Source organism: Hevea brasiliensis, chromosome 10, assembly GCF_030052815.1.
Source record: "Hevea brasiliensis isolate MT/VB/25A 57/8 chromosome 10, ASM3005281v1, whole genome shotgun sequence".
Taxonomy (NCBI): Eukaryota; Viridiplantae; Streptophyta; class Magnoliopsida; order Malpighiales; family Euphorbiaceae; genus Hevea; species Hevea brasiliensis.
Genome location: NC_079502.1, coordinates 98,271,647 through 98,296,932, shown reverse-complemented (window position 1 = coordinate 98,296,932; position 25,286 = coordinate 98,271,647). Strand labels below are relative to the sequence as shown.

Sequence of the window (25,286 nt, the reverse complement as noted above, 5' to 3'; positions counted from 1 at the left end):
AAAACGACAACATTTCATCAAACCGAATCATTTTTTATAGATCGGCAAAATTTGACCTTATTGCCCTTTTTTTTTTTGGCCTATTTATATTAATTAAGGCTATGGCAAAGCAGCACGTTTTGGAAATTTTCTTTTTCTTTTTTTATTGTTATTTTCTAGTTGGGAGGCAGACTTTTTATCCTCTAGAGATCCGAACACAACGATCTAGAACGAGAAACTTCCTCAACTAACACCCGCCATTGCTCACCAGCCACCGCCCCACCACCACCTACAGAGGTAGAGAGGAAAGGGTTCTTAATTATCGACAATGGCGTCCGCCTTTGACTCCTTCACTCCCGGGGGAGACGACTCCACCAACAACATCCAAAATGACCAAATTTCATCAAATTCCCGCCCTTTCGACTACGATGGCTATATGGGTTACGACTCCTCATTCCCCGCACCCACCTCCCAGGATGACGTTTTCTCTGGCCAACCTCCACCACCCATCTCGGATGACCTCAATGTTGATCCTCCTGTCAATGTTATGTCGCCTGCCGACTTAAACGACAGCGACCACCCACATTCTCAGGAGGTGTACGGGTTTGGGTTGTCTGCGCCGAACCAGGAGTTCTCCTCGCCTTTCGAGACCACGGGGACGCCTGAAACCAATGGTAATACGAAGGGGTATGGAGAGGATGATGGTGGCATTTTTGCCTCCGATGGACCGCTTCTGCCCGATCCTAGTCAGATGCGGGAGGAAGGCTTCCAACGACGCGAGTGGCGCCGGTGAGTTTCTTTAGTTTCTGTTTAGAGATGGCTTGGACTCTTGTCTTATGCATCAGGTTTGATCTTTATCTGGAGATTGTATAATCGTCTCATTAAGTTTCATGATTTTCAATATCTGAGACACAAGGGATTCAAAAGATCAAATTTTTAAATAAATTTGGAAGTTTATTGAACGTTAAAAATTATTTGTTTATGAAGAAATCCGGGATCAAGAATTTTACCTAATTTACTGAATGTCTGCCATCATCAGAATTGCTTTTCAGATTTTGGCATAAAATGATGAACACCATTCTTACACCAGAAGATGTAATGATGGGTACGAATTCTATCATGATTTACAGGTTTCCTATTAATTTACTTTTAAGAAAGGCAAATGTCTACACTGGTTGCAGTGTAGGTTTTTGGAGGCTGCTGTGTGGTCAACTTATTGGACATAATATTTGGTTGGAATTCCCAACCTAAATACTCTTTGAGAGTCAAATATGCTGGTTTTCACTGCCTTAGTGTTAGACTTCTTTAGGTCCGTTTCATGCTAAACAAATGCTTGGGGTAAGAAGTCGTTATTCAAAAACTTTTGAGTGCTTAATTTGAAACTGAAATTGAGAGTCTGTGTTCCTTCTAATTATTGAAAGGGCACACTTATTGTAGAATTTTGTGGCTTTGCTCAATTGTGGAAGTTGTTGCTCATGAAATATGAAGGATGAGACCAGGGACTTAAGAAGCTGTAGGAAGGCATTCACCATACTTTTAAGATACAAACAATAAGATCAATTGATATGATACTATAAATTGAATAACAAAAAGACTTATTTGAAATGATAACTTACTTGATTACACAAGGTAGTGCAAGTGCTTAGCATATTGTGTTGCCTTGAAGTAGTTTATTCTGTCATTTGTTAGCTATGTATGAAGCCTACAACTGTAACTTCACTAATATTGGTCCCATTCTTGTTGTCTCAGCTATAGGGAACTTGCAGATAAAGAGAAAATAGCCAGAGGTCTATCGGAGAGGTCCCTGTTAAGGACCTTCTGACGCTCAAGTTAGAGAGGGTGGTATTATGGTAGAAATAGATTATGGAAAGAGTAGAGAGAAAAGAGGTAGGGTAGAGAGAAGAGAGGTAGGGTGAAGATAAGAGAGTGTGAGGAGAAGAGGAGAGGGAGAAAGGGGGGAGGAAGGAACCTTTTTTCCTCTTACTTGTCCCTATTTATAGGGAAAGTAGATAATAGCATATTCTTGGGAATTTTCCTTGGTGGGGTGTATATTTTTTTATTTAAAAGGGTATATATTATGTGTGATTATTTATATTATATCATTATGTTTCTTCAAAATCCAGAAATATTCTAGACCGATGTCTTTGTCTTTCCTTATCAACTATATTGAATTCCAATGGTGGTGTTTTTAGGTTCTTCAGCATCTTATTTTAGCTACCTTTCTATTATCTTGTCTATCAAGGGTTCGGCCAACAATGAACAAATGATAACTGGTTATGGTTACAAAAACAGAGTGCAGGCTTATAATGATCAGTGAATTATTGTTGTCAAACAAAGTATTGAATAATGTTTGCTTTGCATCATCTTATGTGTGTAAATTTAAAGTGAAAAGGTATTCTAGAGATCATTTTGTTATTGTTTGTATGTTTTGCCTGTAATTTAGGTATTAAATTTGTAGATTTTATAACCTCTTATGTCCATTTTTCACAGGCAAAATGCTCTCCATCTTGAGGAAAAGGAGAAGAGAGAGAAGGAGATGCGCAATCAAATTATTAATGAAGCTGAAGAATATAAAAGAGAATTTTATGAGAAAAGGCAGCTCAATTGTGAAACTAACAAGGCTCACAACAGAGAAAGAGAGAAGGTATTTCATATTCTCCCATTTCACCACCTCCCTTCTTCCCTGTTTCTGTCGCATGTGAGCACCCACACACGTTCTGTGCTTCTTTTGGCTTTATTACTCTGATAAAATGACTCTTTTCTGCAGCTGTACTTGGCTAACCAAGAGAAATTCCATAAAGAAGCACACAAACATTATTGGAAAGCCATTGCTGAGATCATTCCTCGTGAGGTTCCAAATATTGAAAAGAGAGGTAGGAAAGATCCTGAAAAAAAACCTTCCATTGTGGTAATTCAGGGTCCAAAGCCTGGTAAACCCACTGATCTTTCAAGAATGAGGCAAATTTTTGCAAAGGTTAAACAAAACCCTCCAGCTCATATGATGCCTCTCCCACCTGCCAAAGATGGCAAGGATGCAAAGGATGGGAAAGATGGCAAGGATGCGAAGGACGGGAAAGACACCAAGGATGGGAAAGATGGCAAGGATGCAAAGGGAGGGGAAGATGGCAAGGATGCAAAGGGAGGGGAGGATCGCAAGGATGAGAAAAGTTCTGCTGCACCTACACCTACACCTACACCTACACCTACAACAGCAGCTGCTGCTGTTGCCAACAACCAACCTTCTTTGCCCATTAAAGATGCCGCAGCCAATGTTGCACCTGACTCATCTAAAATAGAGACTCTTGTTGCTGCCGAGGGTGAGCAAACTGCTGCTAGTGAACCAGCCACCAATGAGTGATGGCACATCATGATTTTTATTATAAATTTCGTTTCATTCTTTAAATACTTTGCTTTAACCATTTTTGCAAAGAATAAGTGCATCTGAGTTGGATGTTCTTGAGTCTAACCTGGGCTGTTGCAACTGTTGAGCTTCTTCCTAACTATAGGATTCCCTAGGATTTTTTTGGAATTTTTGTTCTTTTACTTTCTTTCTCTCTCTATTGCAACGTCCAGTTTTGCCCATATTCATTATTTAGATAAATTTGATCTCAGCTTTGAGTTTGATTGTCATATTTCTAGATTTTCCATTTTTAGCATTTTCAAGTTCTATAACTGTGTGCCTAGGCAGAGCAATAAGCAATTGAGTACAATAGCTGAAATGGAGATAACACAAAAGAAGGTCTAGAACAGGGAGACCAGGATCCAAAACAGAACTAGAAAAAACTAACAATAAAGCCCGAGGCAGTTAACCAACAGAAGCCAGTTCTGGAGCCACTGAGCTCAAGGTCGTTAACTTCAAATTGACTCGAATATGAATTAATGAGTAGAATGCTCTACATTTCATTGGCCTTAGTTCACTTCATCACCAGACAAGCATTGTTGATACTGTTATTAGTGAATTTAATAATAATAATAATAATAATAATAATAATAATAATAATAAAAGAATCTGAACCTTCAAAAAGAAACATTCTTCCTGAGCATTCTCAAGAACATCCTCCAACTATAGTCATCATCTAACTGTTGTTCCAACTAATTGCATCATCATTTCACTTTCTGCTGCAATTGAGTCGGCATCATCATCGTCGTTACCATCATCATCTCAGCCAACAGAAAGGGTAATTCATGGATCCAGATCTTACATGATAATAAAGAGTTCAAATTATTATATTTCCTTCTTTATTCATTCTTAAAAGACAAAAAATTGATCATGTTATATAAGTACCTTCTCTACTTTTTTCAAATCTTATTATCTTGAATAGTAGAGATGACAATTAAACCTACTTTTGAACAAAGATCCATGCTCTAATCCATGTATGCCTCACATATCAATTTTCAGTTGTTATTATTTCAACTAAAGAATAAGTTCGATATTATTGAGCATTTTCAATGATTAAGCATCATCTCGAAGTATATCACATGCTAAAGTTGAGATGTAATTAGCTCAGTGCGTATTGTGCGCTCGAGTTGATAACCATTGGATCAAGCAAAGACATGTGAATGGGTTTGAGGGGTAAGGACATTCTCTGAATTGGAATCACATGTGATCAGAGAAAAGTCAAGTTCCTATCAGCTTGGATTTGATGCCGGGACCGCCTCCACATGCAGTTTTTGGCATTGGCAACCTTTCTTGCTTCCACTCAGCAGCCACCCACCAAGCTAGTAGTCACCGTAGTGCTATTAAGCATTCTTGCATGTGAGTGTTATGTTGCCAAAGGCAAAGCCTGTCTACGATATTATTGTTATTAATACCTAATGGAGTCTCCAAATTGAGTACACAGGTACCACTGAAAGATCCAAATTAATCAAAAACAAACAGGGCCTACGTACCCCAGACGTTACAAATACAAACACACTCTACGCTCTCTCTCCTTTGGAGAGGGCTACCTCTACAAACACTTGCACAAACATACCAATTGGCCTTAAAAAACAAGAGGAAAAAGCAAAAAAGAAGAGCATCGGATGCCAAACATTATGCAATCCAATGGTCACTTTTCTCCTAAAAAAGGGTGGAGAAAAAAAAAAAAAGAGTAAAGAAAAGAAACACCAAACATTGGGAACATTTGTCTCAAGGGGACAAGGGGAGGTTTTGGTTCCTTGTTCCTTGTATCTTGTTTAGCTTAAAGCCAGTTTCGGAGCAAGAGGAAAGGGAGCCTTGTCATATGAATTTAAGAGTAGAAATTGAGGCGAGAGGTGTAAGTTGCTTTTGGAGACCAGTTTCTTGGAATAACATCTCTTGCAGAAAGTGTTCTTCCAGTTGAAAGTGTTGTTAGCTTCACTGAGAATGGTCCTTTTAAGGGTCCCCTAATAATACACCAATTTGCACCCCATAGATGATTCATCTCTAGCCACTCACTGCCACCTGCCTGCAAATGCAAATATATAAAAAAAAAAAAGTAATTAAAGCTCTGCATTTCTATTTTTACAAATAATTTTTTTTTTCCTTGATGGGGAAAGTAGCTTAGAACGTGAAGATTTAAGATTGTGGCCCCAAAGTCACATGCAATAAGTCAACATGAAATAGTCGAAGATAAGCCTGGTCACCATCAAGTTCCCTAATAGAATCGGACCGGTCTAATCGAGTTTGAAATCAGACGGAAATCAATTTGAATTTAACTTGAACAAGACCAAAACTGTTCGATACTAATTGCAGTTTAATTCAAAATTAAAATGAAGTTTCTTTCTTTAAAACAGTAATTATTAGATTTAATGAAAATCAAAATCGAACCGAAAAATCCTATGGTGGGGTCTCGGTTGCTCTAAATTGATTGTTAGGTTTAATTAAAAAAAGCATGCTTTTGAGCTTATTGGCAGCACTAGACAAACATGACAATAAAATAATAAAAGATGGAATTAATTAGGCAAAGTAACATCAAGGCAATGTTTTCTTGATAAAGTGGCAAAGCCAAACATGATTAGTGACTAATATACCCGCAATAATAGGAATTATCCACTCTTAATTAACAACATACTTTATGGAATGACCATTCCTTTTTTTAGCGCGTTTAGGCATCAACTTCTTTTGGGTAAATGAGAAAGTGCAAGTTTTATAACATGCACCTAAAAGAATCCATATATATATATATTTATATATACACTTACTTCTCTTATATGCATAGATCCAACGTCACCATCACCATCCTCAAACTCTACTAGAAGAGATAGCCAGTAATCTGTTGAACCTTCATTTACATGGAAGGCAATGTTCTTCCCTGGATATTTACATGGGGTCCTACAATCATATGGACATAAAACAAATTAAAAATTAATCAAGGAGAAAACAAAGGGACGCTTGGGTCAATTTCATTGAAGTATTAGTGTTTGGAGAACGATTTTATAATTAATAATTAATTAACAAATAAACAAAAGGTGACCAAATAAAAAATGACAAAAACTAAACATACAGAGGCCGTTAAACTAGAGAGCTAAAGAACTGACCAACTACATACCGGCGAAAAGCAACAGGGATCTCGCCTCGGTTCCTGAGCTGGCCATTCTCACCGGCTATAGCCATGCGACCAAAGGCTGCACCGCTGAGGTCAAAGTGGGTGCGTCCATTGGAGCAGTACCCACCTGGGCACTCATCTGTTACGATTATGGTTACAGCTCTTCTTGAGCATATGCTTTTGTCTAGGCACTTCACTTTGTAACATGCGCCACAACCTTCTCCGTTCTTGAACAGGATTGGGCTCACTGCACCAACTCTGGCCCTCAGCGGCTTCACGTCCACCAGTGACCCGTACCCACATGCCCCTCCTGCACAAAACATATGCGTTAACAGAGAGGGAAATCTTTCGAGTTCTGGAAATAAAAAATAAATGAATGTTTTTCTTTTCCTCAATTGGGATTTTCTTGACAAATTCCATGTTAATAATTAACTAGAAACCCACCAGAACGAGATCCAAACTACAATGCCAAGGGAATATACTAGAAAAAGTAAAAAAGTGGTGGGACCTACCGTCACTTCCATCACCGTCGGGGCTACCGTACCAGGTAGCAGTAGCTGGATGCCAATGTAGGTCGGTTACACGGTGGGGAACTTGCCCGGAGGCCACCAAACACTTGAAGAACACCAGAAAGAAGAAACCCAAAGGCTGGCTGGAGTTGCGGTGGCGCTGCATTGTTAGAGTTGAGAAAGAAAGAAAGAAAAGCGGTCGCCACCCACCACCAATACCACCACCTCGACGACCACTACAACGTCACTTTCACTGCGAGCGGCGGAGAACAGTGAAAGAACAGTTGAAAATAAGTTTGCCGACAGCTTTCTTTTGTTGTTTCTGTTGAACTCTGGTCTCGGGAGCAGTGCATATATAAAGAGCACAAGCGGAACGAAGGCTTATTATTATTATTATTATAATTATAATTTACATTTTCTAGTGACCGCGTGGCCCATGAGACTTGGGCTTATTTACAAGGTTTGCCACTTCGATGGCAGCTGGGTCCCACCGACCGTTAAGGCGTTAATTCCGCTGGCCGTACTGTTCTCAGGGGTGTTTTCGTCATTTTAAGAAAAAGATTAGCGCTACTTAGGGAGGAGCGTAGAGTTTAGGTTGGTTTCAACCGTTATTACGTTTGCGTTTTTTTATTACCATGCACGTGGGAAGAGGGGTGGAAAAGAGTCATTAATTGACAGTGGCTGCGATTGGTGGTGACAGAAAACACCCGAGATTTGGATTGGAGGAGGTGAAACAACGGCGTTTGGTATACTAAATATGAAAGGGTGTAGCCGATTTCGTTGAAAAGCTCGTCCACATTGAATAGTGAATATGTCCATTAATTTTTTTTTTTTTTTTTTAATAAAAGAAGATATAACTGCTATCGGCGACATCGACGGAACCCACAGTTTGGCTAAGTGAAGAAGTATTTTGAAAGGAAAGTTGAGGAGAGAATTTAGAGTGGTGGGAAGCATTAATATGTCAATTTAATTGTCATCTCCAAAGTGGGTGCAAAAGTCATGAATTATTGGGGCTTCATGGACCAAAGTGGGGAAAGCTCGTACCTATGATTAATTATTAGATATATGAAGAGTATTAAAATATAATATTTTTTTTTTATAAAAAGTAAATATTTTTTATAATATAGAAAGTAAATTTTACGAGATTATGAGAGATAATTTATATACATAAGATACGAGTTAACAATTTCTTTCATAGTATTTATGCTTTTTTTATTTAAAAAGAAGAAAAAAATGGATCTCCCATTTTAGATATTTGGATAGACAAGCTAAAATCAAACAAAACTTTAGTCTAAGAATATTTTTATCAATATTTAATTTATTATGAATTTAACATATAAATATATAAAATTAATATATTTAATAGATAAATTTTATTATATATTTTATATTTTAAACTAAATATCAGTGTTGATATAAATTATTTTAAGTTCCATTAAAATAATACCTCACATGAGATATGGTGAAACTTACCCTTATTATTTCTTATATTTAATTTCCACTAATCAGTACATGTTGGTAACTTCACTCAAGGTTTATGTGCATGATTCAATTAAGAACAAAAACCTTCAGAACTCAGGGTGAAAAGGGAAAGTGAATAGCAAAAGGGAAAATCTTTTTCTGTTTTGTTTGTTCTTTCTAGTGATGGAATCTGTGACATGATCCAATGCCCAGTAAATCTGGAAGATGATGCTGACTCCAACATCAGTAGAAGGGAAAAATATGAAATCCACAAGTTTCAAAAGGGGATTTTGTATAAAATTTCTTCTTTGTCCATAATCTTGGACACCACATGTGACAACTTGCCTCCAATTCCATGTAAGTTGTCTACAAGTTCTATTTCTTTATTATTTAGATAAAGGTTTCAAATTATTTGTAAATATTATAAAATAATATTTAATAGACCTACAATATAACGATAATTAAATATTTTATAAAAATTATAAATTTTTTAATTATAAAATATATAGAGACTATATATCAATTTATATGATTACACAGAACTCTTTCTCACATGATTATGATAAGTTATTTAAAACAAGTTTAAAGCTAGCTAGTGGGAATCCTAGCCATGTATAAAAGCTTCAAAACAAGGCATAGAACAAATCAAAAAGGGTTATATAGAGCTCTTGAAAAGAAGATTTGATGGAATCTTTTAAAATAAATAAAAACCCATTAGTTCTTTAATTACTTTGACCATAAATTTTTCTTGAAAGTTTCCCTAACCATTATTTTTAAACAGAAGCACATGGAAATCATTCTATTAAGCAAAAGGCATCTTAATTTCTTGCCCTATATAATGTTCTACCACCATAAATGCTTGGAGAAAATCCATCAGAAAACACAAAGAATGCATTATGCTATGTTAATAAAGAAGTAAAGAAATGGATTATTTTTCTTGGTAGTTAAAAGGTAGCTACAGTTGGAGGAGGTACCTTGTGAATCTCTTCAGCTAACAGCACAAAACTGTCCTGATTATAATACTGATTTAGGTAGCACAGATGTCCACAAAATCAGTGCCCAAATCAAGCTTTTGAAAGGGCAGTATCAGGAGGAGGGAAAAGGCTCGAATGAAGCCTACTTTAGCTATTTTTATTTATTTCTTTCACTTTTCCTGTTTTCTTTCAAGACTCTTTACTGGTTGTATGAACTTCATGCTAGGGTGTTCAGGTTAAAGTTTGATCCTATTTATTTGCAATTACTTTCTTCGAAAAAAAAAGGGAAAAGAAAAACTTTAGGAAAATGTTTAGTTGGTTGGCACATGTCACATTGACAACAATTTTCAATTATTATTATTATTATTATTCATTGTTTGATATGAATGGGAAGATATGTAATGGAAATGGAAATGTTCATTTGATTGTTTACTTGTGATAGAATATATTGGACGTTCTGTCACAAATGTGGGCAGATGTGCACTCAACATAATTCTGCATAAATTACTAGAAAGTCAAATAATGGATATTTGATTATCAATCCATATTCATCAGAAAGTCAATAGTTGGGATTTTTTTTTTTATCCAATAAGTTTTGATTGGATTCACACTCAAAACCTCACAATTTTAAAGGCTCCGATTGGAGTTCAAATCTTCAAACTATGCAGAAACTCGTTCTGTAGGATCTCAGAGCCAGCATTTCTGATTCAAGTGTTCCTACAGATTCACATTCGTCTCATAACAAATGAAAGAATTACAGTAACACAGATTAATTAACTAATCATGGATCTCTTCTTTGCATTTCACAGAACTTCTAAATCATTAAACAAATTTAAGATAAATGACCAGTTTTAGTAAAAAGAGCTCGTCATTAAAAAAAAAAAATTAAATATATGAAATGGTGATGCTGTCATTAGTTTTTGAATGCAAATACTGAAACGATTCACACATGTACAGGCTGCCGGATCCACCAAGAGTACAACAGTTGTATGCTTTTCTATTTTCAACCTTCAGACATTCATCTGAGCTCTTAGACATCAGATTATAGGCTTCTTCTGCCTCTTCAGTTGCCATCTTTCAAAGTATCCAGCCCGGTTTTGGGGAAATCCTGTTACCTGTTGGCCTGTTGTAAAAGAAACAAATCACAAGTAATTTAGTGTGTAATGATAAACTTCCAGGCCAATCGTCTTACGATTTGTACACAAATGACTAAATACTTTAGAAACAGGTAGGAAAGTTGAAATGACTCCAGTCAATCATCATATACCCTAGCAACAACCAGATAGAAATACTACATGGAGAAATAAAGAAACACAACATTTTGTTATGAAGAGAACCAGCTCTAACTTGCATTGGATTATGCAAAGGCTTCAAATATCCCTAGTGACCCAAAATGACAAAACTGCAGAAATTCGCACCATTGCATTACAGTTATCATCTTCATTTGGATCAGTTACCAATAAGATTAGAAATATAGAAGGAAATAATAACAACAACTAAACTTTAATCCCAAACTAGTTGGGATTGACTATATGTATCATTTTTCACCATTCAACTTTATTTGAGATCAATTCCGCAAAAAATATAGAAGGAAAGATCAATAAATTATGTAGGAGTTCAATAAAGAAAATTCTAGAGGCACATGTTAGCCATTATGTATTAACCTGACTTCTGGTGATTGCCACTTGATTACACGTCACATAGATAGGAGTTGTGGCAGGGTAATGTCCAATTACAAGGACAAATCAAAACAAGTTGACCGATATGATTTCTCCTTTGCAATGCAGAACAATGAATATAAGAGAGAAAAGAAGAAATAAAGATTAGGGTAAATTACATTCCCAGCACTAGGGTTCAACTACAAGTAAAATACTCAAGACAATAACTCTTAATTACCACTATTGGATGGCAATCTCCAACATTTCATCTGGTGTTTGTGATTCAAACACAACAAAAAAGAAAGAGAACTAAAATTCTTAATCCTACTTGAAATCTCTTTGAAGTCGCTGCATATTATTTTGCAAGTCTCATATAGCCTCTTATTTGGTTATTCCCTCAGTTCTCCCTGTGATGCAGAAACTAAAGCATAAAAATCTCTAGCATTTCACATTCTTCCACTTAGTCCATTCAGTGGAACTTTTTGATTTCAATCTCCAACAGAAAAATCCCTAAACCAAAATCGACATGCAGTAGTTATACATTTCTTGAGCTTTAGTCTTGCAACTTACACATGTCATATCATTATATTTTCAGTCAATAATTATTATTAACAAAGCAGAAAATTTTTTCAGATTAACTGATCAAGACAAATATAGGATGAGAAGCATATTAAGAAAATATAGTCCTAACCTGTAAATATAAGTAATCTTAGGGACGAAAATGTAATTTGCCCAAAAAATAAAGATGGGAGGTTGTTGAGGAAAATGAGAAATCCTAGACGTACTTGCAGTTTAGCTAAATATAGATTTGCCTAAGAGCAACATGGTTATTAGAACAATTAGGCTTAACTACCTTTTCATTAGTCTTTATAGTCCATGCATCGCTTTTGGATCCAACAATAGGGTTACCAACAACATAAGGAGGTGGGATAACAGCATTATTTAGGAGTGGAACCCTTTCAGGAGCATATTCATAATCACTATCATAATATTGATGCGGCCCAAGCGCTTTGAGTATCAATGCTAGTAAGAAAGATAGTCCCTGCAAATTAAACGCATAGGCAGTTAACAAGTTACACACCTCAAAGGTGTCAAAGAAAAGTTCATTTTTCACCCCTATATATTTTATATTTAAAAAAAAAAAAGATAAAAAATTAATAACCTAAGACCTGAAAAATCTAAAATTTATACATGAGCCATAATTTCACTTTGAATATGGCCATGCAAGACAGTAACCTTGATTTCCAAACTTAAGCCACCATGGGAATTACTTAAACAATAAATATAGCAAGGTCCAAGCCAAGCAAATGCATGGAACATGGAATTAGAGGGAGAATGCAATGAACTCTTTAGGGGAGTTTTTATAAAGCTGATGGGCACTTTTAGAAGTTGGAATAACTAACAATATTGTTTTCTACAGATATGCTAAGGTTGAACTAATAGGTTATAGGATTAATTTATCTCAAAGTTAGAGCTCACATCAAAACACAGTTATTTATGCAACTGCAACCATATAGATACTCCATTATGATTCTGCTAAACTTGAATGATTATTACAGGTTGAGATTCATTAAATGATCATTCTTCACTTTCCATTCCTTCAAATGAGATGTCAAAAAAGTGCACACACACACACACATTCTGAGAGAGAGAGAGAGAGAGAGAGAGAGAGAGAGAGAGAGAGACCTGCACAGACACAATTGACAAGCCGATCCATTTGCACATCTCAAAGTTTGACCTTATGAAATCTTTGAACTGATTAAAACTCCCGGATGGATCCTCCGGAAAGTCCTGGTACCAAGTTTGATCAAATTGGCAGTGTAATCATACAAATTGTCAATAAGCATTTGTTGAAAGTTGTCTTGTAACCTCAAAAGTCATCGGATAAGAATCAAATAAATGAGTTTATACACTTGAAATATACCTCTTCCCAGTCACGGTTTAGAAATACATCAGCAGTCACTCCAGCCTCCAGCATAAAGAGCAAGAAGACAAACAACATATACTGCACTCTGTTAAGGCCAAAACAGACACAAAATGTCTGGCATAGTGGCATTCCAAATAAGCAAAGCTCATTGAATCTAAAATTCCTTTTCTTTTGGAATTAACTAAAAATTCTATGCTATTAGAATTTGAGTGATTATTGTTGCACTCATTTCATATAGGCATTTTAGGATAATTTTGCATCCATTTGCCCTTATATTTTAGTATATTTTATGTTTTTAGCTTTATTTTAGTTTATTTGTTAACTTTAATTACTTTATATTTAATTTTTATAATTTTATTATTTTAATAGGTTTTTGTGGCAAATTGAGGGTCAATGAGTGCATTAGAAAATGACTTGAAGAAATTTAGAGCTCCTTGAGCATGGAAGAAAGTTAAAGAAATCAAGCCTTGAAAGATCAAGTTAATCGAAATTTGCTTGAGACTTTGCTTATGATGTTGCTTAGGGTATGTCATATTGCTTAACCTTTAAGCCTGATCAAGAAGTAAGTCAAGCACGGCTTAAATCCTAGACATTCAAGCTTTCATCCCAAAACCTGCCGAGAATTGTTTAAGATCATACTTGAGATCCTGCTTAGGGTAAGCAACAGTGCTTAAGGTGCAGCACAGGTCAAGCTGAAAGTCAAGCATGAGCAAAAAAACCCATTTTATTCCAAGCCTGCTGAGATTTGCTGAGGGTCTGCTTAACCTTAAGCAGACAGTGCAACCAGATGCTGAAATTTGCTGAAGAAGCTGCTTAGAGTTAAGCAGTACCCTAAACAGACGGTCCAGAACGTGAATAATGCTGCTGATTTAGATAATTTTACACCTCATTTCCTATCCACTCCTTGGCTCTTATCTATTTTTAGGGCAACCTTTGGGACCATATAAAAGTATCATTTTCTATCTTTTGCCACAAGAGGAAACGGGAAGAAAAAAAAGAAAAGAAAAAATTATAAATAGAGAGAGGAGGAGGACGCTATTTTTCTGAGGGAGGAGCTGCTGCAACCATCTTTGGGAGCTCCAGAAATCAGAGTTTTGGATTCTTCTACCTGAGCTTTTCTATTTTTAGTCCTTTTATCATGTTTTTCTTTACTTTTCCATAAATCTTTCTTGTAAATACCAACATGAGTGAGTAAACTCTTTCGATTTCAGAGTTGAGGAAATATGTTTTAGATTAATTTGTGGATTTGGACTAGGTATTTCCATATTTTATATAAATATGAGTTTTGATTTCTTCCTTGTGTGCTTGTTTTACTTGCCTAATGTTGGTACCCATTGGGTATTGTGTTAATATTTGATTGAAGGACCGAAAGTTGAAAGTCATTGATAGATAATCAAGGATTGGAACTTAAAATTACTTAGATTTAGAAATAAACTAGGGTTTTAAGAGGAATTAATGATTGATTATAAAACTTAATGAGTTTTAAATTAATCAAACATCGTACGAAAGTAGGTTTGGTTATTTTAGAACACACTTTGGTTTGCTTGAAAAAGATATCAAAAGAATTTAGAATCAATCACCTTCAAACTCTATTTTCCCTTAAAATTGGAATACCCAAAACAAATCCCAATTAATTTATGCCTAAACCCCCAACTCTGAAATCACTTTTAACATAATTAGACTTTCATTTAAATTACCCGTTACTAATTTAGTTTAATTGCAAACTAGATTTAGAATTTATTTGCTTGCTCTTTACCCAGTCCAATTAAATTAATCAATTTACTTTGCTCATTTACATTTACCAATTATTCATCAATCATTAGCCCAAATAATCGTTTCATTCATAGTTTGGTACTCAAACGACAAATCTTCGTGGGAACGATACTTGATTCATCACTCTATTACTTGAGACGACCCGTATACTTGCGGATACGCACACCAAGTTTTTGGCGCTGTTGCCGGGGATTTGATTTTTGTTTGATATTGAACGATTGTTTGTTTGGTTAATTTGGGCATTTTATTTTATTTTCTTTTACCGTTTTACTTTGAGAATTTGTTTATATTGTTTTTCAGGTAATTTATTTTATGAGAAGGACAAAAAATGAAGGAATCAATTTATTCTTTGATCCAGAAATAGAAAAGACAGCAAGAGCTTTAAGAGCAAAATCTAAGAGGAGAAAAGCTGAATTTAAAGCTCAACAACAAGAAGAAAGAGCACAAGAGCAAGAGCAATTACAATAAGAAATGACCAACAATAACAATAACCGCTCTGTGAAGGATCACGCCTATCCTAACATTGGAGATTTCATGCCAAGTATCACAAGACCAAGAGTAGAAGCTAATAATTTGAACTGAAGCCTGCACTCTGTCAAATGGTACAACAATCACAATTTGGGGAAAGTCCAAGTGAAAGTCCACATGTGCATCTAGCACACTTTCTTGAGAGATCAGTGATATGTTAAAGATAATTGGAGTTTCTAATGATGCAATTCGACTCAGATTATTTTCTTTTTCTTTGAAGGACCGAGCTAAAGAGTGGTTACATTCTTTGCCACTGGGTTCTATCACAACATGGGATGAACTTTCTCAAGCATTTTTAGCTTAATATTTTCCACCAAGCAAGACAGCTAAGCTAAGAAATGAGCTGACTTCTTTCAAACCTAGAGATGATGAGAGCTTATATGAAGTATGGGAGAGGTACAAGGATTTGCAAAGAAGATGTCCACATCATGGGATTCCTAAGTGGATGCTTGTTCAACACTTTTACAATGGAGTTTCACCAGCTATTAGAAGTACAATTGATGCATCTTCTGGAGGTGATCTTATGGAGAAATCTGAAGATGAAGCTTTTTCTGCTCTTGATAAAATTGCTTATAACAACTACCAATGGACTTGTGAGAGGAATGAGATCAAGAAACCAGCTGGTATGTTCGAGCTTGATGCTATGAATATGATTAATGCTAAGTTTGATGCTTTGACAAGGAAGATGGACAAGCTAAGCATGAAAGTAAATTCTTCAGTTGGAGGTTCAAGTAATTTAGTAGATGTTGGAGCTGCAAATGTTAACTGTGCAACTGATTTTTCTGCATTCAGTCAAGATTTTTCAAGTGAGCAAGTAGATTATGAGGGGAACTACAATCAAAGACCAGGTAGTAACCCATTTTCTGCAACTTATGATTCAGCATGGAGAAACCATCCCAATTTCTCTTGGGGAGGTAGACAAGGACAACACCAAAATTTTCAACAACCTTCTAGGTATCAACAACATCAGAATTTTCAGTAGAATATAGGTCCTCCTCCTGGAATTTCCAAACCTCAAAATGGGCCTGCTCCACCACAACCAGAACAACCTCTACCACAACAAGCACAACCAGACAAGACAGCTAGATTGGAAGCCATGATTGAGACTCTATTAATGAGCCATCAAAGTCAACAAAAAATGATTTCTCAATTAGCATCTAAAGTGGATCAAATGGCAACACACAATAAGATGTTAGAGAATCAAATAGCTCAACAGGCTAGCTCTTCAAATAGTAAAGCTTTTGCGAAGCTTCCTAGCCAACTTGAGAATCCAAGGGAGCAGTGCAATGCTGTTACTTTAAGAAGTGAAAAGGTATTGGGGGAAGAACACGAAATTGAAGTAAAGTTGAAAGAAAAGAAAGATGAGTGTGAGAGTGAATCCACTTCAACTAAAGCTAAAGCTAGTAAGGAAGCAAATGAAGAGAAAGAAGATAAAAAGAAAATAGAAGAGAAATATGTGCCTCCCGACTGCATAAGCCACCATTGCCCTTTCCTCAGAGGTTTCAAAAAGCACAATTAGATAAGCAGTTTGGGAAATTCCTTGAAGTTTTGGAGAAGTTGTATATCAACATTCCATTCACCGATGTCATTTCTTAAATGCCTTCTTATGCTAAGTTTTTTAGAGAGATTTTATCAAATAAAAGAAGGTTGGAAGATTATGAAATTGTTGCACTTACTAAGGAGTGCAGTGCTATAATGCAGAACAAGCTCCCACCTAAGCTGAAAGAACCTGGAAGTTTTTCCATACCATATCACATTGGAGAAACAAGTATTGAGAGAGCATTATGTGACTTGGGGGCTAGTGTTAGCTTAATGCCGCTTTCCATATGTGAGAAGTTAAAGGTTGGAGATCTAAAGCCAACAACTATTTCTTTGCAGTTAGCTGACAAATCTATAAAGTATCCAGTTGGGATTTTAGAGAATGTGCCATTAAAAGTTGGGAAGTTTTTCATTCCGGTGGATTTTATTGTACTAGAGATGGAGGAGGATGTAAGAACGCCCATCATACTTGGAAGGCTATTTTTAGCCACTGCAGGAGCTAATATAGATGTAAAGAATGGGAAATTGAAGTTGACAGTGGGGGAGGAGGAAATAGAGTTTAATTTATTCCAACATTCTAAGGAACCAGCTGTGATGAATTCTTGTTATAAGGTAGATGTTATAGAGCATGATGCTGAAACCGAAGTTACTAAACTAGAGGAAAATCAAGCTACTCCAATGCAATGCAATCAGCATAAAGTGCGAAAGAAAAAGTCAGCTTCACCACCTCATTTGATTAACAATGAAGCTTCGAAAGTTAAGATCAAGCCTCCATCAAAATCACTTAAAAGAGGAGATTCATCTAAAGTTTGTAAGAATATTCTTCAAGATATAGTTGGGATTCTAAACAAAGCAATAAGTATTTTCACATATAATAGGAAAAAGTTGAAGTATAAATTCATTTCAGCACCTATTGTGAAGGAAGGTAATATTTTCCAATTCCAACCACCATGAGCTTTGAAAAGAAGGTCAAGCTTAAGACTTTAAACAAGTGCTTCTTGGGAGGCAACCCAAGCGTATCCTTTTATAGTTTATTAATTTTCTATTTTATCTCATTTTAGTTTTTACCCTCATTAAACTCAAAAGTTATATTTGTTTATCTTTTATAGGTTATTCATGAAGATTGGGCAAATTGAGACTTATAGCAAAGAAAGGAAGAATTGAGAGGGAGCAAGTACAAAGCAAATTCATGCATTTATCTAGTCCCTGTAAACAGTAACACTTTTAAACTTATGCTAAATTGCTGATATTGAAATCTACTTGATAGCACATGTTTGATTTTGTGTCTTGTGTAAATTTTGTAAAATGCAACTTGAATGAGGATCAATTTTGATATTTAGGACTGATGTGAACTTTATTAAAATGCAAAAATAGTGTTTGTTAAGTTTTACCTTTTAGTGTATATATAGTTTTTGTAGTTTTGTTAGAATTTGCATGTTTTTGTTTGAGTTACTGTTTATGTTACTGTTCATGCTACTGTTCATGCTACTTGAGAAGTCAATTTCTATGTCTTTTCTGCAATTTTTGAATGCCTGGAACTTGTCTCAAATGCTACTTAAAATGTGCTTTGGGTATAAGCTTAGGAATAAGACCATCTTATTATGTTTGCAAAGGGTAATCACAATTTGTGCCTAATTTGAGCTAATTACCACATGCTTGCACTATGCTTGATAAGTTTATGAGAGATGATGAGCTTAAATTCTTCAATTTTGTGATATTAATATGTATTTGGTAATTGCTGAGGGTCATGATAGCATTCCATAACATTTGCACTGTTTTTGGTAAGTAAAATCACAATTTTTCCCAAAACCTGCCAAAATTTGCTGATGATGTTGCTTACCCTAAGCTGTACCCTATGCAAATTCTGCTTAACCCTAAGCAAATTTGTGCTTGACCCTAAGCAACACCAGAATCGTTAGTTCAGCAATTGCTGCATGCTTTCCTTAAGCTGTACCCTATGCAAATTCTGCTTAACCCTATGCAAATTCTGCTTAACCCTAAGCATTACCCAGAATCTTTAATTTCAGCAATTGCTACATGCTTAACCTAAGCAACTACCCTATGCAAGTCATGCTTAACCTTAAGTAATTTTGTGCTTACCCCAGCAAAATGCCTTGTGCCACTAGTAGACCCACCAGCAGCAAGCTGAACAACAGTAAAGCCTTGACAGCAGAGCTTGAACAGTAGCAGTAGTTTAGTACTAGTTTTAGTTCTTCAATTCAGTTTTAGTTTCTGTTTTAGGTTTATTTTGTAATCTGTTTATTTTAATCTTCAAATTTTAATAAAAGTTGCAATACTTTGGTAATTAGTTTTTATGATTATATTTGCATTCATTTCCTTTAATTTATTTTATTTTATTTTATCTTCTGATATGGATATAGTTATTCTATGAATGCTTTTTGGTTTAATTCTTGATTTAACTGTTAGATCTTATTTCATTACACTTTTTCATCTTCTTGCACATTATTTTTGTACTTTATCTTTTATTCAGTCCTAATTTTGTTGATATTGATGAGTTGCACAATTTACTTTGAGCTGCATATGTTTAACATCATTTTGAGGTAATAGCTTATCCTTCTATTATTTATGCTTATGGTATGTTGCCAATGCTTATGCTTTTGCTTACCCTACGCAACGGGTTAAACAACATCTTAAGCAGTGTAAATTCATATATTTGGGATACTTTTTCACATTTTTCTATCTAAAACTTCATTGTTAATATCATTTTGAGTTAATTTTGGAATTTTTGAGCTTATATTGATTTAATCCCCAATTGTATATATTTCATTAATTGATTAGTTCACACAATTTTGCCCATCTTTGCATTCATTTTAGACATTGAGGACAATGTTTCATTTGAGTTTGGGGGTGAGGGCAACATTTTTGCAAAATTTTTAAAATTTTCTTTAAAATTTTCATTCATTTATTTATTGCATTTCATTCATTCATATATAGATAATCCATACACTTATACATATACCACACACATGTATATACTCATACACATACATTTGCATATATTTTTTATATAGATTACACTTAGTTTTAATTTGATTTATGCATTCATTTTAGGATTATGCATATCATAAAAATAATTTTTTACCTTGTCCTTAGAGGATTGAAAATTGCTTTGAAGAGCAATTGAGCTTACTTTTAGAAGGGTTTGATGGATTGAAAGTTTTGGATAGGTGCAAGGTTATTAAATCCTTGCCTTAATTTATATCTTCTTAGCCAAGGGTCACCCAATCAATTGTATTGAGTTTGAGTGCTTAGAGAAAACTCTAGAGTAAGAAGTAGCTAATTAATGTCTCACCAATCCTAGAACAATCCTTCTAAACCTTTCAAAGCGAAATCATAGCATGCACTTGAAAAAAAGAAATGATCTAGGCATTCTTTGAATTTTAAATCCATATTTCAGCCTTAGCCAACCTCACTTTAAAATTTCCATTTGGAACTAATTTGAGCCTACATTTATCCCTCTTATTTCTTTAGAACCCACATTAATGCCTAGCCATAAACCAAAACACTTACCTACCCTCAATGAGAATAATTCTTTGAGTGATAGATACACTTAAAAAATAATAATAATAAAATAAAAAAAATATAAAAATAAAAAGAAAAAGAAAAAAAATATAATAATTAGTTGGGAGAAGTGACTAAAATAAAAAGGCTAGCAAATTCAATTATGGTATGTAAAGTAATTCACCACCCAAGTACACAAAGAAATAAGTTTGGGGGTGAATTGAAAGGGACAATTGTAATTCAAAGTCAATGTTATTTATGTAGTCCTTCCAAAAGCTTCAAAATTATATGCTAGCATTGGTGAATAGTTGTAAAGTTCCTTCTCCCATTTGATTATTAAAAAAAAAAAAAGGAAAAGAAAAAAATGTGTCTTAATCTTTTAATAATTTGGTTATTTTCATATTTTGTTACCTTTATCCTTTCCTTGTTAGCCACATTATCACTCCCTTAGCCCCATTACAACCCTTGAAAGTCCTTTTGATCTTTTGATGGTGTTTTGCTACATTAGTAGAGATTGGAATAGGAGAATTGTCTATGGGATTGGGAGATCATTAATCCATTCATTTACTTCCATCATTATTTGAGACACTTTAGTTTATGGATTACTCTATAGTTTATTTAGGCATGATTATTTTTTGTGATTGATTGGTTTTGGCTTGATGATATGGATAATTGACCCAAAGCTAAACGGTGATAACTTTGGTAAGGATTGAATTCTTTGTACCTTGAAAGTGGGTATATGGTTTGTTGGTGGCTAAAAGTAAGCTTGAGAGTTTGGATAAGTAATTTTCATATATTTAAGGTAAGGTATCCCAAATTGTATTAATTGTTTTTAATTTGCTTGAGGACAAGTAAAGGTTTGAGCTTGGGAAAATTTGTTGCACTTATTTTATATAGGCATTTTAGGGTAGTTTTGCATCCATTTGCCCTTATATTTTAGTATATTTTATGTTTTTAGCTTTATTTTAACTTATTTGTTAACTTTAGTTACTTTATATTTAATTTTTTAAATTTTATTGTTTTTAATAGGTTTTTGTGACAAATTGAGGGTCAATGAGTGCATTAGAAAGTGATTTGAAGAAATTTGGAGCTCCTTGAGCATGGAGGAAAGGTAAAGAAATCAAACCTTGAAAGATCAAGTTAGCCGAAATTTGCTTGAGACTTTGCTTATGATGTTGCTTAGGGTATGTCATATTGCTTAACCTTAAGTCTAGTCAAGCACGGCTTAAATCCTACACATTCAAGCTTTCATCTCAAAACCTGCCGAGAATTGCTTAAGATCCAGCTTGAGATCTTGCTTAGGGTAAGCAGCAGTGCTTAGGGTAAGCAGCACAAGTCAAGTTGGAAGTCAAATATGAGCAGAAAAACCCATTTTATTCCAAGCCTGCCGAAATTTGCTGAGGGTCAGCTTAACCTAAAGCAGACAGTGCAACCAGAGGCTGAAATTTGCTGAAGAAGTACCCTAAGCAGACTGCCCAGAACGTAAATAATGCTGCTAACTTGGATAATTTTACACCTCATTTCCTATCCACTCCTTGGCTCTTATCTATTTTTAGGGCAACCTTTAGGACCATATAAAAGTATCATTTTCTAGCTTTTACCACAAGAGGAAACGGGAAGAAAAAAAAGAAAAGAAAAAATTATAAATAGAGAGAGAGGAGGAGGACGCCATTTTTCTGAGGGAGGAGCTGCTGCAACCATCTTTGGGAGCTCCAGAAATCAGAGTTTTGGGTTCTTCTATCTGGGTTTTTCTATTTTTAGTCCTCTTATCATGTTTTTCTTTACTTTTTCAATCAATCTTTCTTGTAAATACCAACATGAGTGAGTAAACTCTTTCGATTTTAGAGTTGGGGAAATATGTTTTAGATTAATTTGTAGATTTGGACTGGGTATTTCCATATTTTATATAAATATGAGTTTTGATTCCTTCCTTGTGTGCTTCCTTGTGTGCTTGTTTTACTTGTCTAATGTTGGTACCCATTGGGTATTGTGTTAATCTTTGATTGAAGGACCGAAAGGTGAAAGTTATTGATAGATAATCAAGGATTGAAACTTAAAATTATTTAGATTTAGAAATAAACTACGGTTTTAAGAGGAATTAATGATCGATTACAAAACTTAATGGGTTTTAAATTAATCAAACATCGTACGAAAGTAGGTTTGGTTATTTTAGAACACACTTTGGTTTGCTTGAAAAAGATATCAAAGGAATTTAGAATCAATCACCTTCAAACTTTATTTTTCCTTAAAATTGGAATACTCAAGACAAATCCCAATTAATTTATGCATAAACCCCCAACTCTGAAATCATTTTTAACATAATTAGACTTTGATTTAAATTACCCGTTACTAATTTAGTTTAATTGCAAACTAGATTTAGAATTTATTTGCTTGCTCTTTACCCATTTCAATTAGATTAATCAATTTACTTTGCTCATTTACATTTACCAATTATTCATCAATCATTAGCCTAAATAATCGTTTCATTCATAGTTTGGTCCTCAAACGACAAATCCTCGTGGGAACAATACTTAATTCATCACTCTATTACTTGAGACGACCCATATACTTGCGGATACTCACACCAATTGTTAGAAACACTAGACTGGGTAACCTTAGTGTGATTCTTTTGACTATTGACAACAGTTTATTCCAGTGAACTAAAAATGTATGTTTTGTTGGATAAAATGTAAGCTATGAAATGCTTTTACATTAGAAAATGCCACAGAATGATGCAAATACAGTATAACTTACAAGACTACCTTAAGTAATTTGATCATGCTTAACGCAACAGGTTCAATTATAAATACAAACTTTGCAAGTTTTCACTTTCATTACAATGAAATAACAAAATTTATGTTTTTAGGCGCAAAAATATTTATTATCATGGATAAAATAAAAGATAACTAAGTGGGACAAGTAGTCTTATGGAAATCAGAGGATCAAGTGTTCAAAATAATGAATGCCATTTGGATAGTTGTGAATTTGAAATAAAGATGTATTTGACATTGGTTCTATCATAAATAACAAGTGGAAAAATCACAATTTCCGACATTCATGCCAAATTTAAACACCCCTTCATTCCAAATCTTCATTTATCCAAATGGTCCTTGAACATAGAGATAAAATTCAACTAGGAAATATAGTAGTGGAGGTAAGGGGATGCTGATATTCAATTTAACAGAGTTGAGAAAAGGATACTAAATAAAGGCAACAACCATTTGCAGTTTCTGCAGCAACATGACCTAAGCATGTAATAACACATAAAGTAACCCCGAGGCCAAGGAAAGTATAAATAAACCTACATTCCATGACAACACAAGCGTTTAGTTGCCTTTAAAGTAATCAAGAGGAAAGTATCAACATATCAGTTCATATTAAAGAACAAAAATTACGATCTGCTCAAGTAAGCATCATTCATAATTGAGAATTAGCCTTAAAAATGATTAAGCTAACCTACCCTGACCACTTGCCATTTGAGCTGATGCTTTGAACAATGCTCAAACATGGAACAGGTTCTTTTATCATTTCAACTGTATCATACGTTAATGACCCACTCTAACTAAAATCAACTGTTATCCCTCCAACAATTAGCTCGACTGACAGCATTATTTCATTTTCATTCCAAAGTAACCTTTTAATTTGTTATAGAAAACACCCGTCCTAAGCGCTGAAAGGATTTTCAAAGAAAGAACCAAAAAGGGGCTAACATAACATCCGAAACACCCCCTCCCACAAAAAAGAAAAAAAAAAAAGAGTTTTGAGACCTGAAGAAAAGAATAAGGCTAAAAAAAATTATTTTCTCTTCTGTTTCACTAGATGAAGAAGGAAAAAAGGAAAGAGTTTATAAAAACAGGTAACCAAAAAGTTGTAAAAAGTTATTAGTCCACTTGAAAGGATCAGCACTCTGCATTAACCACAAACAAACTTACTTTTCAAACTAGTACCCATATGCACCAAATCTTCTCTTGTTTACAAGGAAAAAAAGTTGAAAAAGAGTTGATTTATGAAATATGCAAAGGTTTTACTCACCTACAATAAAAAACCCAAATACAAAAAGCAAAATTTATTCTTGTGTTCTCAACGTCCAAACAACTAAAGATTCCGATCCTCAAAAGAATTTCAATAGCTACTCCCTGCACCTTTCCCCGACCACCAAACATAATACAGTTAATATATATACTCACCAATTCAACAATCAAATGAATATCCAAACATATAATACCAAATGGAGTATAAAAAATACCAAAGCATCCTAAAATTTGATTTCTATTTCACACATTCTAGTACTTCTCTTCTTCTACAATGTCTCTCCTTTTCCATCATTTCTAGAACTTACCCGGCGATAAAACAAACAAAAAATTATGAAAACCCCACAAAGGAAACAGAAAAAAAAAAAAAAATCCTAAAACACGTACCAGGGAGCCAGACGATCAGAATCATCAAATGGTAAGTCACCCATTTCCTTTTGCCAGACCCTAATGAGCCAAACTGCATACAATATCATCCCCAACCCAACCATTCCCATGACAGAATTCAGCAACTTCAGTACGGATTGTACGCAACTCCTCATTACTCTCCCCATTTCCTACAAAAACCCAAAATTGATCAGCTTCACTCAGCAACGATGTAAAAACAGAAAATCTTTAGATTGAGAGTCCAGAACTTATGAAGCTAAAGCCAAAAAAGAATGCTTCTTTGATGGTTTAGCCCCCCGGATGTTAAAAGATTTTCGTGTTTCGGGTACCGATTAGCTGGATTCACCGTACCCAAGCTGGATTCTTCTATAATTTTAAACAGTGGCTGTTTCTGTTTCATTAAAATCCAAAAATAAACAACCACCCAGACTTCTAAACACAGAATTATCATAGAAACAAAACGACAAAGATGCAGACACTTTGTCGTTTTGA

General features: G+C 34.8%; 3 protein-coding genes and 1 non-coding gene across 5 annotated transcripts; 1 reads left to right on the top strand and 3 right to left on the bottom strand.

The window, feature by feature from the left end:
* The first annotated feature begins 118 nt into the window (after positions 1-118).
* On the top strand, positions 119-3,609 carry LOC110668235 (clathrin light chain 1). The gene is made up of 3 exons (XM_021829389.2): positions 119-768; positions 2,470-2,623; positions 2,747-3,609. The coding sequence occupies exons 1-3, from the start codon at positions 308-310 to the stop codon at positions 3,335-3,337; spliced, it is 1,206 nt and encodes a 401-aa protein (XP_021685081.2). The 5' UTR covers positions 119-307; the 3' UTR covers positions 3,338-3,609.
* A 1,212-nt stretch (positions 3,610-4,821) lies between these two features.
* LOC131169271 (expansin-B3-like) lies at positions 4,822-7,322 on the bottom strand. The gene is made up of 4 exons (XM_058128409.1): positions 6,998-7,322; positions 6,489-6,795; positions 6,142-6,271; positions 4,822-5,405 (listed from the first exon to the last, which is right to left on the bottom strand). The coding sequence occupies exons 1-4, from the start codon at positions 7,158-7,160 to the stop codon at positions 5,208-5,210; spliced, it is 798 nt and encodes a 265-aa protein (XP_057984392.1). The 5' UTR covers positions 7,161-7,322; the 3' UTR covers positions 4,822-5,207.
* A 2,861-nt stretch (positions 7,323-10,183) lies between these two features.
* On the bottom strand, positions 10,184-25,216 carry LOC110668234 (tetraspanin-19). 2 transcript variants are annotated; one of them, XM_021829387.2, is made up of 7 exons: positions 25,043-25,216; positions 24,795-24,964; positions 23,578-23,677; positions 13,012-13,092; positions 12,774-12,878; positions 11,941-12,129; positions 10,184-10,552 (listed from the first exon to the last, which is right to left on the bottom strand). In XM_021829387.2, exons 2-7 carry the CDS (start codon positions 24,959-24,961, stop codon positions 10,541-10,543), a joined length of 654 nt encoding a protein of 217 aa, XP_021685079.1. In that variant the 5' UTR covers positions 24,962-24,964; positions 25,043-25,216; the 3' UTR covers positions 10,184-10,540. The 2 variants fall into 2 exon arrangements, with proteins under 2 accessions (XP_021685079.1, XP_021685080.1); XM_021829388.2 differs by having other exon boundaries at positions 25,124-25,186.
* On the bottom strand, positions 15,644-15,750 carry LOC131170113 (small nucleolar RNA R71). The gene has a single exon (XR_009141054.1). It is a non-coding gene; the product is annotated as a small nucleolar RNA R71 (small nucleolar RNA).
* Positions 25,217-25,286: the final 70 nt, after the last annotated feature.

Excerpts from the sequence above, each read along its gene's own strand:
- LOC110668235 (XM_021829389.2), top strand. The coding sequence starts at position 308 with ATGGCGTCCGCCTTTGACTCCTTCACTCCCGGGGGAGACGACTCCACC. Across the intron at positions 769-2,469 it reads CAACGACGCGAGTGGCGCCG|GCAAAATGCTCTCCATCTTG; the intron begins GTGAGTTTCTTT and ends CATTTTTCACAG. Across the intron at positions 2,624-2,746 it reads ACAACAGAGAAAGAGAGAAG|CTGTACTTGGCTAACCAAGA; the intron begins GTATTTCATATT and ends TCTTTTCTGCAG.
- LOC131169271 (XM_058128409.1), bottom strand. The coding sequence starts at position 7,160 with ATGCAGCGCCACCGCAACTCCAGCCAGCCTTTGGGTTTCTTCTTTCTG. Across the intron at positions 6,796-6,997 it reads CGACGGTGATGGAAGTGACG|GAGGGGCATGTGGGTACGGG; the intron begins GTAGGTCCCACC and ends TGTTTTGTGCAG. Across the intron at positions 6,272-6,488 it reads ATCCCTGTTGCTTTTCGCCG|GACCCCATGTAAATATCCAG; the intron begins GTATGTAGTTGG and ends ATATGATTGTAG.
- LOC110668234 (XM_021829387.2), bottom strand. The coding sequence starts at position 24,961 with ATGGGGAGAGTAATGAGGAGTTGCGTACAATCCGTACTGAAGTTGCTG. Across the intron at positions 12,879-13,011 it reads TAAACCGTGACTGGGAAGAG|GACTTTCCGGAGGATCCATC; the intron begins GTATATTTCAAG and ends ACTTGGTACCAG. Across the intron at positions 12,130-12,773 it reads TGTCAATTGTGTCTGTGCAG|GGACTATCTTTCTTACTAGC; the intron begins GTCTCTCTCTCT and ends TTTAATTTGCAG.